This window comes from Heterodontus francisci, chromosome X (genome assembly GCF_036365525.1).
Source record: "Heterodontus francisci isolate sHetFra1 chromosome X, sHetFra1.hap1, whole genome shotgun sequence".
NCBI classification, from domain to species: domain Eukaryota; kingdom Metazoa; phylum Chordata; class Chondrichthyes; order Heterodontiformes; family Heterodontidae; genus Heterodontus; species Heterodontus francisci.
In genome coordinates, this window is record NC_090421.1 from 6,691,814 (window position 1) to 6,707,985 (window position 16,172).

The 16,172-nt window shown below is 40.6% G+C and overlaps 1 protein-coding gene across 20 annotated transcripts in view; it reads right to left on the reverse strand.

Moving 5' to 3' along the window:
- kmt2d (lysine (K)-specific methyltransferase 2D) overlaps positions 1-16,172 on the reverse strand; it is a 250,592-nt gene that overhangs the window by 149,539 nt on the left and 84,881 nt on the right. For 16 of the 20 annotated variants that reach the window (XM_068024867.1, XM_068024859.1, XM_068024865.1 and 13 more), the window contains 9 exons: positions 14,978-15,082; positions 13,947-14,128; positions 11,762-11,926; positions 11,027-11,136; positions 10,474-10,524; positions 10,158-10,391; positions 8,956-9,099; positions 6,493-6,612; positions 1,864-1,997 (listed from right to left, as the gene is read on the reverse strand). In XM_068024867.1, coding sequence (XP_067880968.1) covers positions 1,864-1,997; positions 6,493-6,612; positions 8,956-9,099; positions 10,158-10,391; positions 10,474-10,524; positions 11,027-11,136; positions 11,762-11,926; positions 13,947-14,128; positions 14,978-15,082 — 1,245 coding nt within the window. The remainder of the gene's footprint in view (positions 1-1,863; positions 1,998-6,492; positions 6,613-8,955; positions 9,100-10,157; positions 10,392-10,473; positions 10,525-11,026; positions 11,137-11,761; positions 11,927-13,946; positions 14,129-14,977; positions 15,083-16,172) is intronic. The other 4 variants (XM_068024872.1, XM_068024871.1, XM_068024870.1 and 1 more) reach the window with 1 other exon arrangement.

Below are 16,172 nucleotides of genomic sequence, written 5' to 3' on the forward strand. Positions count from 1 at the left end.
ATTTCTGCAATGCGACTAGTTAAACCCTGCTTTGCTACAATGCGATTGGTCAGGCGCACTTTGCTGCAATGCGACAGGCCAGGCTCCCTCTGCTACAATGCGACTGGTCAGGCGCACTTTGCTGCAATGCGACTGGCCAGGCTCCCTCTGCTGCAATGTGACCGGTCAAGCCCCCTCTGCTGCAATGCGACTGGCCAGGCTCCTTCTGCTGCAATGCGACCAGCCAAGCCCCCTCTGCTGCAATGCGATCAGCCAGACAGATCAGCCCCCTTTTGCGACAATGCAACTGGTTACATCTGTTGCTGCAATATGACTGATCCAAAGTTTTGGAAGGAGAAAGGTTTTATGAAATGTCATTAGTTATTTTCTATTTTTATTACTTACCAATAAGAAAAGGAGAAAACAGAGACTTAACTAAAATATAAGCATAATGAAGAAAATTGACTGAGAATCACAAAACTAGACAGATATGCGCATTTGGAGCTCATTATCACTGTTACATCACTAGATTGATTTAAAATTGAAGTGACAACAGCCCCTCAAAAGGGTTAGAAGGTACAGGGATAAAAGCTGAAATTGGAAATTGACATTTTGACTGAGATTTTGTGTATTTACAACATTAATCACAGCAATGCTACAGCTTCAGTCAAGGATCTGGAAAAATGACTGGACAAGAACAATTGCAGGCTACTTCTCAATATCAAAGTAATCATCTTTCCAGGTAATCATCTTGCATCATAGACACACAATATATAGACATTTGCTGATAGCCTAAATATTACCCAACACAGGTTAAAGCTCCCTCATAAAATCAAAATCATATGCATAATAGTAAGCTACTTTAACTAACCTCTGGCAGAACACTGCTCCAAACCACATCATTACCGGTTAGCTTTCTAACTATTCCCAGATATCTACTACTCAATACAGGTGGTCAACAGTTCCCACATTTTAAATACACAGTCAACACATCGAGATTAATTTGCGTGCGCATGCGCTTCTGCATTCTGTTTTTCTACATATGGAAACGACAACAAAATATAGCACTTGAAATAAATTCTGTTCCCACACAATACCAGCAGAGCCCCAAACCACATTTAGATAACCTGCAGCAGGACGAAACATACTCTACTTTCAAACATTTTAAAACCAATTCTCACAATCACCCGACTCTTAACGTATACAACTAGCTGTACACTTAAATAAACAGTACTTTTAAAAGCTGCAGTGCAACGCCACAAAATAGAAGGATAGATCATACAGGCAGCAAGTTCTTGGTTGCAACTATAGCATTATGAGGAAGTATTGTTCAAAGGTCAGCTGCATCTCCACAGAAATAAAGAACTGTCTTGTACTCTCACACCTGCACTTGGTGGTCTGGCTAAAATTATGGCTAGGCTGCCTGGATTATAATATGTTTGAAGCATACCAACTGCTCTGGAGCTTTGAAAAAACAAAACAGTTTGTGGAGAAAGATCAGCAGCAATAGAAGCAAACAAGTGAACTTAATCCCTTCAGCCCTTGTGTTTGCATCTTGTATGCTTTCATCCAAATACCTGCATACATTCGATTATGATCTAGAAAACAAAGAACATTCAACAATATGATTGAACACTATGGTTCTATGGTAGTATTTTCTGATCAAAGATTAAGGAAGAGTAGTTAACCTTGTTTCCTTTTGATGCAGAAAAGCTAATGTGGCCCTCAAAGGATTGAGGAACCAAACATGTTAATTTCTACAGGAACAAATCATTCAGCTACAAACTTGGCATTCAGGCAAGTCAATCTTCATTAAGGCACTTTCCTCTGCTAAGTGTCACCAGAGTTGCACTATCACCCATGTGCACAGCAGGATGCCAGTACCTGCAGATATGCTGGAAAGGAATCCTCCAACTTGCTTTTCTTTCGACGTTGCCGTTTCTTCGCTTTCTCGCCTACATCTGCTCCTATCACAGGTACATCACTGGCACCCTCGGTTGGAAGCTCTATCTGAGTGCCTGCAAGGATCAAAAAAAGTTGTGATTCTTCAAGTAATATGGAATCATTTTTAAACATTTATTATGGATAAGGATTGGGCACTGATCACCTGTCGCTCCTAATCAGTACAAAGGAGCTGCATCAAGAGTTAAAGTTATCATGGTCAATAAAGAATTCTAGATTAATGACAGTCCTTAATGATAATAGTTCAGCTCCCTCGCAGTTCTGGGTTTGACAGCATCTGAAGGCAGTTGCAATATCAGTACTCTCAGTTTTTAAAAAATTGTTAATAATTTTAACTTTTAACAGTTTTAAAAGAGATATAGCAATGTTTACACTCCCTCATCATGGTTCAATCAGAACATGGAGAACACTGGAGGTGTATTCATGACCTTATTAATTGCAGTGGCAGCACAACTGGCAATGCTTACGTCTCAGTCAAGATATAGGTTTAAGGTCTGGGCACGTAATCTGAGCTGACACTTCAGTGCAGTACTGGGGAGCATGGATATACAGTCTTGAGACAGAGACAAAAAGGATTTCTTTTCATGGATTGTCATCACCCTACAGAACAGATCAAAGCATGACTTCCCTACAGCTTTTTCAGAAGCTTGGGCAAGGTTCCAGATAGGAGGACAGTTCTAGTTATAGAAATCTTGCACCACTTTGGCACTGAATATAACCTGGAACTAAGCTCCATGCCAACATCCTCTCGATCACCAAGACTGCTTTTTTCCCCATCTTTGCAACATTGCTCACCTACCAAGCAGGGAGCATGAATTTCTCCAAAGTTACAGTAAATAATGAGTGGATAGCAGGTAATATAATGCAGAGAGAGAAGATTTACATGTGGCTTGTGTTACCTTCTGCAGGTATTGGTTTAATTTCTACAGTTTCAGTACAGTACTATTATTTACATTTTTGTTCTCAAAGTAACCTCAGCTTCTCTGCTGCTGAAACCTTATCCACGCTTGCACCTCCAGACTCAATTACTAAAATCCTCTCTTTGCTGGTCTTGTATCATCCACCCTCCAACTTGTCCAAAACACAGCTGCCCATATCCTGTCCAGCACTGAGTCCTGTTCACTGATCACTCCAGTCCTCGTTTATCTACACTGATGCCCTGTCCCACAATGCATCCAAATTAAAATCCTTTTCACCTTCCAGTCAATTCATGACCTCGCTCCTTCTGCCTCACATGGCCCACATACCCTGCCAACCTAGCACTCTGGTCTCCTATGCATACATCCATCCCCTTTCACCACAATCTCTGACAGAGCTTGAGTCACCATGGCACTACTGTGTGAAACTCCCTCCCTAAAGCCCTCTGCCTTTCGTCTTCTCTGTCCTTCTTTAAACACCTCCTAAAAAGCCATTTTTTTTGGCCAAACCTTCAGTCAACTCTCCAGCATGACTCAGCATCCATTTTTATTGCTTCTCTGCAAAGCACCACAGGGCATTTTGTTTGTTAAAGGTGCTATATAATTTTAAGTTGCTGTGGAGGTACTGAGGCTGATTGGCAGGTTAGCTCAGACTAAAAGATTTGTGATGCCAACTATTCTGTGAGGATTGAGGAATAGCTTTCACAGGATCATGGAATGTTTACAGCACAGAAGGCTGCCATGCAGCCCATCGTGTCAGTGCCACTCTCTGCAAGAGCAACTCAGCTTGTCCCACTCCCCGCCGTTTCCCCATAGCCCTGCAAATTATCGCTCTTCAGGTGTTTATACAATTCCCTTTTGAAAGCCATGATTGAATGTGCCTCCACCACACTCTCAGGCAGTGCATTCCAGATCCTAACCACTTGCTTTTCCTTATGACAGCATTGGTTCCTTTTTCCAATCATCTTAAAATGACATCCTCTGATTCTTGACCCTTCTGCCAATGGGAACAGTTTCTCTTTATCGACTCTGTCTAGACACCTCATGTTTTTGAACACCTGTCAAATCTCCTCTCAACCTTTTCTTCTCTAAGGGGAACAACCCCAGCTTCTCCAATCTATCCACGTAACTGAAGGTCCTTATCCATGGAACCATTCTCGCAAATCTTTTCTGCACCCTCTTTAAAGTGCGGTGCCCAGAATTGGACACAATACTTCAGCTGAGGCCAAACCAGAGTTTTATAAAGGTTCATCATAACTTCCTTGCCTGTGCACTCCATGGCCGGAACTTTACGCCACCCCAGCGGGTCAGATGGTGGCGGCGTTAAATTGAGCTGCAGGCTCCGGGGGGCCTAACCACCCCGATTCTGCCTCCGACCAAGTTTACGGAGGTCCGGCAGGGGGTGAGAAGCCGCCCGCCCGAGGCCAATCAAGACTTTTAAGTGGCCACTTAAAGGCCACTTAAGGGCCCTCGCCCACTCCGTGGATATTTTACCTGTGGCAAGCGGGTGTGCCAGGGACGTGAAACTCCACCCAGCTACAGCTGCCAGCCTTTCCGCACCCCATTCTTGTGTTACAGTTTTGCCTGCCAATCTGATTCCAATTTACCTGGGACAGATCATTCTCACCCCACTGAAACGGTCCTCATCCGAATACAAACATATATACAAACATACGAATTAGCAGCAGGAGTAGACCATTCGGCCCCTCAAGCCTGCTCCACCATTTGATACGATCATGGCTGATCTGAATGTGGCCTCAAATCTGCTTTCCTGTCTGCCCCCCATAACACTTGATTCCCTTGTCTATCAAGAATCTATCTAACTCAGCCTTGAATATATTCAATGACCCAGCCTCCATTGCTCTCTGAGGAAGCAAATTCCACAGATCCTCAGAGAAAAATTTCTCATCTGCATCTTAAATGGGAGACCCCTTATTTTTAAACTGCGTCCCCTAGTTCGAGTCTCACCCATAAGTGGAAACATCCTACCAGCATCCACCCTGTCAAGTCCCCTCAGGATCTTATACGTTTCAATAAGATCACCTCTCATTCTTCTAAACTCCAATGGATACAGGCCCAACCTGTCTAACCTTTCCTCACAAGATAACCCCTTCATCCCAGGAATCAGTTGAATGAACCTTCGCTGAACTGTTTCTAATGCAATTTTATCCTTCCTTAAATAAGGAGACCAAAACTGTACACAGTACTTCAGATGTGGTCTCACTAAGGCCCTGTACAGCTGCAGCAAAACTTCCCTACTTTTATATTCCAATCCCCTTGCAATAAACTACAACATTCCATTTGCCTTCCTAATCACTTGCTGTACCTACATACTAACTTTTTGCTATTAGTGTACCAGGACACCCAGATCCCTCTGTATCACACAGTTTTACAGTCTCTCTCCATTTAAATACTTTTAAATACATTTAAATTCCATTCTTCCTACCAAAGTGGGCAACCTCATTTTCCCACATTATACTCCATCTGCCAAATTTTTGCCCATTCACTTAACCCATCTATTTCCCTTTGTAGACTCTATGTCCTCTTGAAAACTTACCCATCTTTGTCATCTACAAATTAAGCTACTGTACATTCAGTCCCTTCATCCAAATCATTGATGTAGATTGTAAATAGTTGAGGCCCCAGCACTGATCTCTGTCACCCCCACATTCTGCCAACCCAAAAATGACCCATTCATCCCTACTCTCTGCTTCCTGTTAGCTAACTAATCCTCTATCCATGCTAATATGTTACCATGAACTCTGAAGTATTTTTACTCCACATTGTTCCTTGTCCTTTTCCATGGCTGACCTAAACCTTATAATACTATGATCACTGTTGTTCCCTAAATGTTCACCTACTGACACTATCTACTCGACCCACCTCATTCCCCAGAACCAGATTCAGCAGTGCCTCCTTCCTCATTGGGCCCTAAACATAGTGATCAAGAAAATTCTCCTGAACACATTTTAAACACTTTTGATGGAGCATTTATATTTCAGGAAAATTTGAAAAAATAAAGATTAGAAATTAGAGAATTATTATAGATTATGGAGAATGGGAGAATGCCGCTGTTAGCAGGTTAAAGGGTTTTAATGCAAAAATTTTGAATGGTAATATTTTAAAGTTTTTTTTTCCTTTCAGGTCATCTTTGAATTTGAACACAAGGTGGAAAGAGAAAAATGTGTGATGGAGGAGTGCAATCGGAATATCATGGGAAGTAGGGTGAAAGGCCAGTAAGGGCTATGAGGGAGTAAAAAGCAGGAATAGGGAAGAGCAGCAATTGGAGCAGAGAAGAGGCAAAAGTGGGGAGTCAGGCAAGTCAAGAAAATCTAGTGGTAGTGTACCACAGTTCAGAAGAACTTCCGCCCTTAGAGGCAAAATAAATCAGCGTACATCTGACACTGTAGTCCAAAATCAGTCCTGGAATCTGCACGTTGAAGAAAATGCAAAACTCATTTTTGAAATCAGAATGATTTAAAAAGAACTTGTATGTTAGAAAGAGAGTAAAGAAATTTTGGCCTCAGACTGTTCATTTGGAGAAATGCTCTACATTCTTGGTTGTTCATAATTTTATTACAAGCATGCTAGAACTTTATGCCCACATACCATAATTGTGAAATTGTAAGCTCACCTTCTTCTTTGTTGCTCTCAGTATTTGGACATTCAGTGGACATGCCAGGCTGTGCTACAGAGGCTTTATTTAAATTCTTTGTCCGCGATTGCCTCTGCCGGACCATAAATCCACCAATTCCTGAAAAACATGAGAAGTGCATTTGTTGTCTACTGTTTATAATCGCTACTTTCCCTTCGTAACTCGCCTCTATTAATTACCTCTGTTGGTCAAAATGGGAGAATGGTACTGGCTACAGACTTTCCAACAGGCAGCTGCCAAAGACTGTACATGATCACTTTGTTCAAGGTGCATTTGTGGCATGTGCTTACATCAGTTTCCTTTTGCTCAGATATCACCTACCCCTCCAGCTAGCAACTATGCCAACAGTAGCAGTCTGATTCATGGTACGTTATAGAATTCTCAAATTAATCAGTGGTTGGGAAACTATTGGAAAAAATTCTGAGGGACAGGATTAATCTCCACTTGGAGAGGCAGGGATTAATCAAGGATAGTCAGCATGACTTTGTCAGGAGGAAGATCCTGTCTAACAAACTTGATTGAACTTTTCGAGGCGGTGACTGGATGTATAGTTGAGGGCAAAGCAGTTGATGTAGTCTACATGGACTTCAGTAAGGCTTTTGATAAGGTCCCGCGTGGGAGATTGGTTAAGAAGGTAAGAGCCCATGGGATCCAGGGTAATTAGGCAAATTGGATCCAAAATTGGCTTAGTGGCAGGAGGCAGAGGGTAATGGTCGAGGGTTGTTTTTGCGAATGGAAGCCTGTGTCCAGTGCTGTACCACAGGGATCGGTGCTGGGAACCTTGCTGTTTGTAGTGTACATTAATGATTTAGACGTGAATATAGGAGGTATGATCAGTAAGTTCACAGATGACACGAAAATTGGTGGTGTCGTAAATAGTGAGGAGGAAAGCCTTAGATTACAGGACGATACAGATGGGCTGGTAAGATGGGCGGAGCAGTGGCAAATGGAATTTAATCCTGAGAAGTGTGAGGTGATGCATTTTGGGAGGACTAACAAGGCAAGAGAATATACAATGGATGGTAGGACCCTTGGAGGTACAGAAGGTCAGAGGAACCTTGGTGTACTTGTCCACAGATCACTGAAGGCAGCAGCACAGGTAAATAAGGTGGTTAGGAAGGCATATGGGATACCTGCCTTTATTAGCCGAGGCACAGAATATAAGAGCAGGAAGGTTATGATGGAGCTGTATAAAACGCTAGTTAGGCCACAGCTGGAGTACTTGTACAGTGCTGGGCACCACACTAAAGGAAGGATGTGGTTGCACTGGAGAGGGTGCAGAGGAGATTCACCAGGATGTTGCCTGGGCTGGAGCATTTCAGCTATGAAGAGAGACTGAAAAGGCTAGGGTTGTTTTCCTTAGAGCACAGAAGGCTGAGGGGGGACATGATTGAGGTATACAAAATTATGAGGGACATTGATAGGTTAGATAGGAAGAAACCTTTTCCCTTAGCAGAGGGGTCAATAACCAGGGGGCATAGATTTAAGTTAAGGGGCAGGAGGTTTAGAGGGGATTTGAGGGAAAATAATTTCAGCCAGAGGGTGGTTGGAATCTGGAACGCACTGCCTGAAGAGGTGGTTGAGGCAAGAACCCTCACAACATTTAAGAAGTATTTAAATGAGCACTTGAAATGCCATAGCATACAAGGCTACGGGCCAAGTGTTGGAAAATGGGATTAGAATAGTTAGGTGCTTGATGGCCGGCACAGACACGATGGGCCTGTTTCTGTGTTGTATAACTATGACTAAGTGGCTAAATCTGGAACTGGAACCTACCACCAATCAGAACTGATACCAGGAAGCAACACACCTCCATCGCTGGTGACTTTGCAAAATGAACTATTTTTCAATTGTACAAACTGTGGAGTTTTGTGTACATGTAAATCACTTCCACAAATATAGCTCCCTCAATGGCCTGGTGAGCAAGGTAAAGGCACCGTTAGTGTAGTACTAACTCAGAGAAATTCCTAGGCTCAAGCTACTTCAGGACCTGCCCATATACTGCTCGGCAATCGGTTGCTGAAAGATGTACAGAATCAGACAGCACTGAAGTGCCATCTAGCTAAAAGTCAGAACACAGGCAAGAATCTTAGGCACAAGCATATACAAGCATACATCCGAGAATTCGATGGTCAAGCTGCTACACCAATGCATTGTGCTGCAGGCTTATGATACTTTTTCTTTAGAAAATATTACCAGAAAGTAAACAAAACAAAATTGATGCAGGATTATGTGGTTGTTTGGAGTTTGTTTTTTCATTTGAAGGAAACAAGGTCTACTGAAGATAGGTTAGGCCTCCTGGGGTAATGATTAGAACTTTCAATAAATAAGTGTAAGCTAAATGTCATCAATTTGACAAAAATGCATTTCAATCAGCTTTTAAACGTACAAGAATTTTGTTGCTTCAAATAAATACTTTTTGCAACGTATTAAATTACCTACCAGGTCTGTATGGCTTCCTCTTCCTCTTTTTCCCTTCCTCACTTTCCTCACTTGTTTTTACAGGATCGTTTGCTGGGCACACCTCTCGCTCCTGGCTGACAGGCGCATCAAGTTTTATGTCACATTCCCCTGGTTCCATGGCAACTTTAACAAGAATTATAACCGAATTACAGAAGATTATATACAGTCCAATGCAAACAAAAACATCAAAATTTACAACAAAAAGCACAGATATGCAGCAGCTTTTAATTTTCCTCCTTTCCTCAGAATTCCACCAAGAACATTCAATTTTCAGATTTCACATCACAGCAAAATTCTAATTGATATCTATAACATTCAAAATCTTTGCTCTGCGTGCACCTCGTGTCACATTGTGTGCATCAACTTTTCCATTATAAGTTCCTATGCTCACATTTGTAATGGAAAACACATTTAGAATCATACCACTGTGAAATTTGGTCACTGCACTTGCCATTTTTCCCTCAGTAATTCAAATTACTGTTCAAACTAACTGTTTAACCAAAATAAATTTTAAAAATTACATATTTCATAATAACCTGATTACATTTGTTCACTGTGTTCCTTTTGTGTCTTTTATTGGCTTCACTAAGTTTTTACTTAAAGTCTCAGCCCTTTCCAAAAGCCTGAGCTTGGAGTTGATATTCTTGCCCAGAGATATGATGCTGTCAGCTGAATTTGGGTTGTGCAGTCTGAGAATATGCAATGTACCTAATTTCCCTGAGCCCATTAGTCCTGTTCAACTATACTGTGCAATCCTTTTCAATCAGCTTCTAACAGTCGCTGCTCAAAAATAAATCAAAACTATTTGAAGAGGACAAATTTCAAAAGCACTGAGGTAAAATTCAGAATTTCTCAAAAAAAGCGCCAGAGAAGTGTTCTAACTACACATCAGTTGTAGCCTTTGCGGCATGTTCCAGAAACTATAGAGGAAAAAAAAGTGTCTTTCTTCATGTAATGTTCCTTCAATTTTCCAAAAAAAAAAAAGAGTTGCTTGGAAAGATGAACTTCACAGTGCAAGTGTGCACTACAATTTAATCTTCCAGTTTTTATTATTTCCTGTGTATGAACTCATCATACTAGAGTACAACTTTTATAAACATAAAATTAGAATAAAATTGGGTTTAAATAAGATGAAAAAGCAGCATGCTTTTCACGATGACTTTACAACCTCTGTTCCTCACCTTTTTCCTCCTCCCCTTCACCTTCTTCTTTCTTTATTTCTATAGATGAGCCATCTACACTAACCATCATTGGCTCACTGCATGGAGTTGGAGGTTTGTTCTTTAGTTTGGGCTTTGGTCCTTTTTTGTGTGGCGGAGAAAGTACAAGACTTCGAAACTGTGACATTCCCGACTCTGTCAGCCATACGCCGTCCTGATTATAAAACCGTGGCTCTACATATGAATAAATCAAATCTAAAGTAAATTTAGCACACTACAGAAACAAAAAGGGGGAGAATACAATCCCTTCAAACCAATTTTGTACTGAATAACTCACCTGGATCCTTCACTTTGATGATAGGTGCAATCACAGGGGATTCACTTCGAACTATAAATACAAATAAAGTTAGGAACCTTTTGTGTCAAATGCCAGAAACTAATAAAGTTTCAAATATTTTACAGAAGTCGCCCTGACACACTAGACATTCAATTAATTTGGAGACTTGGCCATTAAAGAGGTGAGAACTTTGCCACTGTGCTGAAATGGCTTTTGAGCTAAGAAATAGCATTTGAGAATACTTTTAAGTTTCCCCATTAGGAATTAAAATCATCTGTACATATCAAAGTATTCAACAAATGCTTTACGCATTGTAATATTCAGTGTATAGCTTACACCCCGATGCAGGTTTCTGTCACCTGCGAAATAAGAAGTCTGACTATTTTACTGTGAGGTTGGAGAGAGTAAAAGTTACAAGTATTTAAAAAAATTAAGATACATAAAAGGCTTGCTCAGTATTTTCAGACTGTTATCTACTTTTACTTCTAAATTAAATAGAAGATTGTTGCTGCATTCCTCAAATTATTGATTGGGGACTAACTCTATCTCTCACCAATTGGACGAACAACAAAGGGCTCACACGCAGTACAATCAAAGCCCTCATCTGCTGCTTGTTCCACTTCATCTTCTGTGAACAGATTTTCACAAATTGCATGGACCCACCTGCAAGCATCAACAAATCTAATTTTATTCATAAAACCACCACTAAGGCAACAGATGTATGAATAAATCACTTTAAACCAATACTACTTGTTTCGATTTAAGTAAAAAAAGTTTTTTTTTTTTTAAACTCGGAAACTCAAACAAATTCTGTGCTTTGAGCTCAGTGGTACCTACTAGTATTGGGAATAGTTTTGATCAGAAGCCCATAAGCAAGCTTTAACAGCAATAATACAAAGAAATGGAAGCTATCATGCTGAGTTCTGTTAGCGGCATCAGTCTGGCCTTTTACATGAGTAGTCTGAAAGGATGCCAACCATTTCTGCCATTGTGTTCCATGGAAGCCTTTATTACAAACTTTTAATTTCCTTCCTTATCTTCAAAACAATGCAGTTTTTTTTTATATAGGAAAGATACACTGCTGAATAAAGTGCGAAAGTGTAAAATATTAGTTTTCATGGAAAAGTAGACGAATAAAAAGGTTACTTCTCACGCAAAAAGTCATGCATTTTACAGGATTCGATATAGAACAAGTTATGCACTCCAAATAGTGAAACCCTGGTCCTTTACTTCAGGACAACATAAAACATGCTTTGTAAAACCATTGATAGATATTCCTCTGGCCTACCGATCACAATGGTGACACTGTATGAGGAGGTCCTCTTCTTCATAGTCTTCATTGCAGCTAGGACAAGTAACAAGGCTGCCACAAGGTGCACAGTGAGTGTAATTATTCTGCCACTCACAGTGAAAACCAGGTGTTGTGGCACCACACTGTGTACAGCAAACACACCTGCAAGACAAAGTATGAAGTTCGGCTTCATATTACCTCAGCATACAACAAATTATATATGTACAAGAGAAAAAACTAAAAACCTGAACATTCAGTCAGCTCTTTCCTCTTCTTCATAATGCTAACGAACTAGAAGTTCCAAACACTTTTTCCATCAGATAGTAAGGTGCTTTCAATCAAAACAGTTTGACATAATCCCTCTCGCAAATGTTTTCTGTAAATTCCTATGAAGCCATGAGCATCCCAAGTCTGGCCAGGCATAGGTCAACACAGCTGACATTTTGCCATCCATGCAGTTTCAAAACATCACATAATTAACTTGAAACAAGATAACCCTTAATAATCTACTTGCAAAGTCATGGAAAAGTACAGCAAGGAGGACATTCAGTCCGTTGAGTCTGCGCCAGCTCTTTCGAAGAACAATCCAGTTAGTCTCGCTCCCCTACTCTTTCCCCATATCCTGCAAGTTTTTCCCTCCTTCAAGTACTTATCCAATTCCCTTCTGAAAGCTACGTTTGAATCTGTATCCACCACCCGATCAGGATTTGGATTGCACTGCCTAACTACTTGTTTCATAAAAGTTTTTCATGTCGCCTCTGGTTCTTTTGCTAATCACCTTAAACCTGTGCTGTCTGGTTCTTGACCCTTCAGCCACTGGAAACAGTTGCTCATTATTTACTCTATCCAAACACTTCATGATTTTAAAACACTTCTATCAAGCTTTCTCTGTTCTAAGGAGAACACCACCAGCTTCTCCGACCTATCCAAGTGAATGTAACGCCTGATCTCTGGAACCATTCAGTAAGTATTTGCTGTACCCTCTCCAAAGCCTTCACGCCCTTCCTGAACTGTGGTGCCCGGAATGGGACGCAATACTCCAGCTGGGGCTGAATTACTGTTTTATATAGGTTTAGCATAACTTCGTAGCTTTTCTACTCCATGCCTCTATTTATTAAGCCCAGTATCCCATATGCTCTATTAACTGCGTTGTTAGCCTGTACCACCACCAAAGATATGTTTAAAAGCACCTCAAGTCTCTCTCTTCTTGCACCCCCTTTAAAATTGTACCATTTAGCACATATTGTCTCTCCTCATTCTTTCCACCAAAGCCTACCACCTCATACTTCAAGTATTCCTTGAAGGAAAATACTTTGGAAGCAATTGGAAGAACTGTATATTTTTAAACAACCTGAAACTTGATAGAACTTTTTGTTTCAGTTTCTAAACCCTTGCAACAATGTACAAGTTCATCATTACAGTTCCTTTTTTAAAAAATTTGACCTTTAGAGCCTTTCTTTTTAAGCCAGACAAGCCAATTTAACAATTTGGCAAAAGTTACTCCTAACCCTAAAATGTTTGGTAGGAGGCAAAAGGAAGTAAAAAGATAAAGTTTTAAAATTAGAAGAGATACATTAGATTGAAAGAGTAAAATTCAATTTTATAAAAGTATTAAAGACAGAATAGCAGAGAAATAAAGAGAATGCAAATGCTTACAATTTTGTAGCTGCCCCAGTGATTCAAAATGTTTACCAAGAAAGTAAACCAAGTCACAGACCAGGAAGATCCCAGATTACATCCACAGCCAAAGTGGCAAGGGTGTTACAATTGACCTCAACACAACTGGGGTTAGAGGAGGGATGAGAACAACTAGTTTCCTGTCACAAATGCTGCTCAGCTAACCATATTAGAAGGGTACATGTTCAAACATCAAGTTAGAAGAGGAACTGGACTATCTTTGATACCACACACAGTTAAATAGCTTGCTGAGACTCACCGTCAAGACTCACATGCAATGAGCACTTGGGTGAGTTACTGGAAGGTAAACAATGAGCACTTGGGTGAGTTACTGGAAGATAGCTGGCACCACTAAAACCTTACCGCACAAAGGCACCAATATTTCTGGGAGATGAGTAAAGAGAAAATTTGTAAAAGGAAAAAAAAAAAATGTATATTCAAATAAAATACACATCAATTTCCCATTCCTGGTATCAGGTCATATGCAATTGAATTTTGCACTCACCACTTGCATTTCCACCCACCCTTTGGCACAGTCTGCAATGGTGGATCCAGGCAATATGTGTGATAACTTATATCACAATCGTCACATAACAATAAACGAGCAGGATCAGACGCTTTGCCACATGCTTCACACACAATGCACTCCAAGCAACGCCATCCTTTGCTCAACATAACTTTTGTGATCTGCAAGATAAAGATAAAAAAAATTAAAGATTTTAGACAACATTCCAAAAAAAGCTCAGATTTGGATCTAACTTGGCAGTTACCAGAATGATGATTTTTAATTTGCACTGATGCAGGAGGTACTGCTTTTTAAAAATATGGTCAAGACATACTGGGGGAAGATTTTCTTAGTACAATATTTGCAGCAAAATTCTATACACTCTCTACACAAGTACTTTTGTGGTTGTGCAATAAATAGTGCACAAAGGAATTCCTCTTTCATTTTTTGTAAATATGCATACAAAACTCTGTTTTGTGTTAAACTATACAAGTGTTCGATGCTGGCTCTGGATGTATCATTCCCTCATATCAACAGACACAAAAATTCAAGCACTTTTTTAAAAATATAAATAAACCTGTTTATTGTACTTGCCCTGCACATTAAGGACCAAGAATTTCCTGAGAAAGATACAGCTTGTTTCTCAGTATACTCAAAGTATTTTTATAGCTGCTTTGAAAGTTTGTATTTTTGCCCATTTCTATTGGGACTTCATTAACTATGTAAAATTCTCCGGCCAATGGGCAGCTGGGTGCCCTCTCACAGACCTTTGCCAATGTTGTTCTACTGGCCTGTCACAAGTCAAAAGGAAGGGTGCAGTTGCAACCTATGACCTGCGTGCTGATTCGCCTTCCTTTCCTGTGGGAAAGTGTCTGACATCAGTGGTGAACCACCGATTTCTTACATAGTCCATCAGATCTGCTGCACAAAACCAGTAACTCTGCACTCATCTATCCCAAGTGTTTAATAGCACCTCCACAAATTTGACTTTTATCTGCCTTTCCTATCCTGAAAGTTTATCGCCTCCATACCTTACTATTGACACAATAGGGGTGGTAGCACTGTCCACACTGAGAACAGGCCAACAGCTGTCCCTCTACCCCTCGTCCAAAGCTCCCACACACCACACACATATCCTGAAAGATAAAAAAAAAACAGGGCATTACAAGTCATTCTTGAATATTTCCTGCTAACATGTAGACTAGTTTATAATTCTGTAATTTTTCCAAATTGATATGTCCTCTCTGCTACTTAACGCAAATATTTACAGCAAAACTGTAATATTCCCAAAACATTTGAGAGTTGAACCAAAGTTATGAACAGCAACTGCACAATATAGCATGTTGGGATTCAATGCAGAATGCAAATTTGGGATCAAACATAACGAAAATCTTCCAGTCAGCCCAAGGTTCCAAAACAAATTACATCTAAATGAATACACATCCTAAGAACAGAGCCTGTATATCCCCCATAGCAGAATTTTTTTTTTTTTAGAAAGCAAGTCAGGTGTCTAACATGTGCGGAAAATCATCAAGCACAGAGCCAGTTGGGACCACCCTATTGTTAGCCTTAGACGCCAATGCCCTATCTGGAAGAGTGGGAAGATTTCTAAATAGCAATAACAAGACTACTGTTCCAGGTTAATTTAATAAACCAAGCTAAATAGCCAATATCCAAATCACTTTGGAGCACTGAGGACCTACCTAGCTCAGGTTCAGATTGCAGAGTCCACCATGGAGAGCTGGCTCAGTTCCAATCTTCTATCAAGCGTGTAATCCATGAACCAATCCGAATACAGAGACACTTCACTTATCTCCCCCAAAGGAGCGCAACCACTGGTTGGACATTTAACAACTGGCAAATAGCAGATATCAGGAACCCATAGGTAGCCTGGTGAGCAGCACAACTCATCATAAAATGAAAGTGCATTGCTCTCATCTCTAATCACACCATAAAAACACACACACAATACCCCAACAAATTGTGATTCTACCAAGTAGAGTTGCGGAGCTTGAACAGCAACTGCTCACTTTTCTCCCATGACGGTGCTCAGGACAATTTGCCATGTGCCAACCACTTTTGTGTTCTCGATGTTCAAGTTGATTGCCATATACCAGGTGCATGTCATCAATTATTCAACCAGACCCTCGAGGGGATCTTTGGTACTAGCACCTGGGTCACTGCATGCCCAAGAGTTCTAACCCATGAAGACAAGCTTTTTTTTTA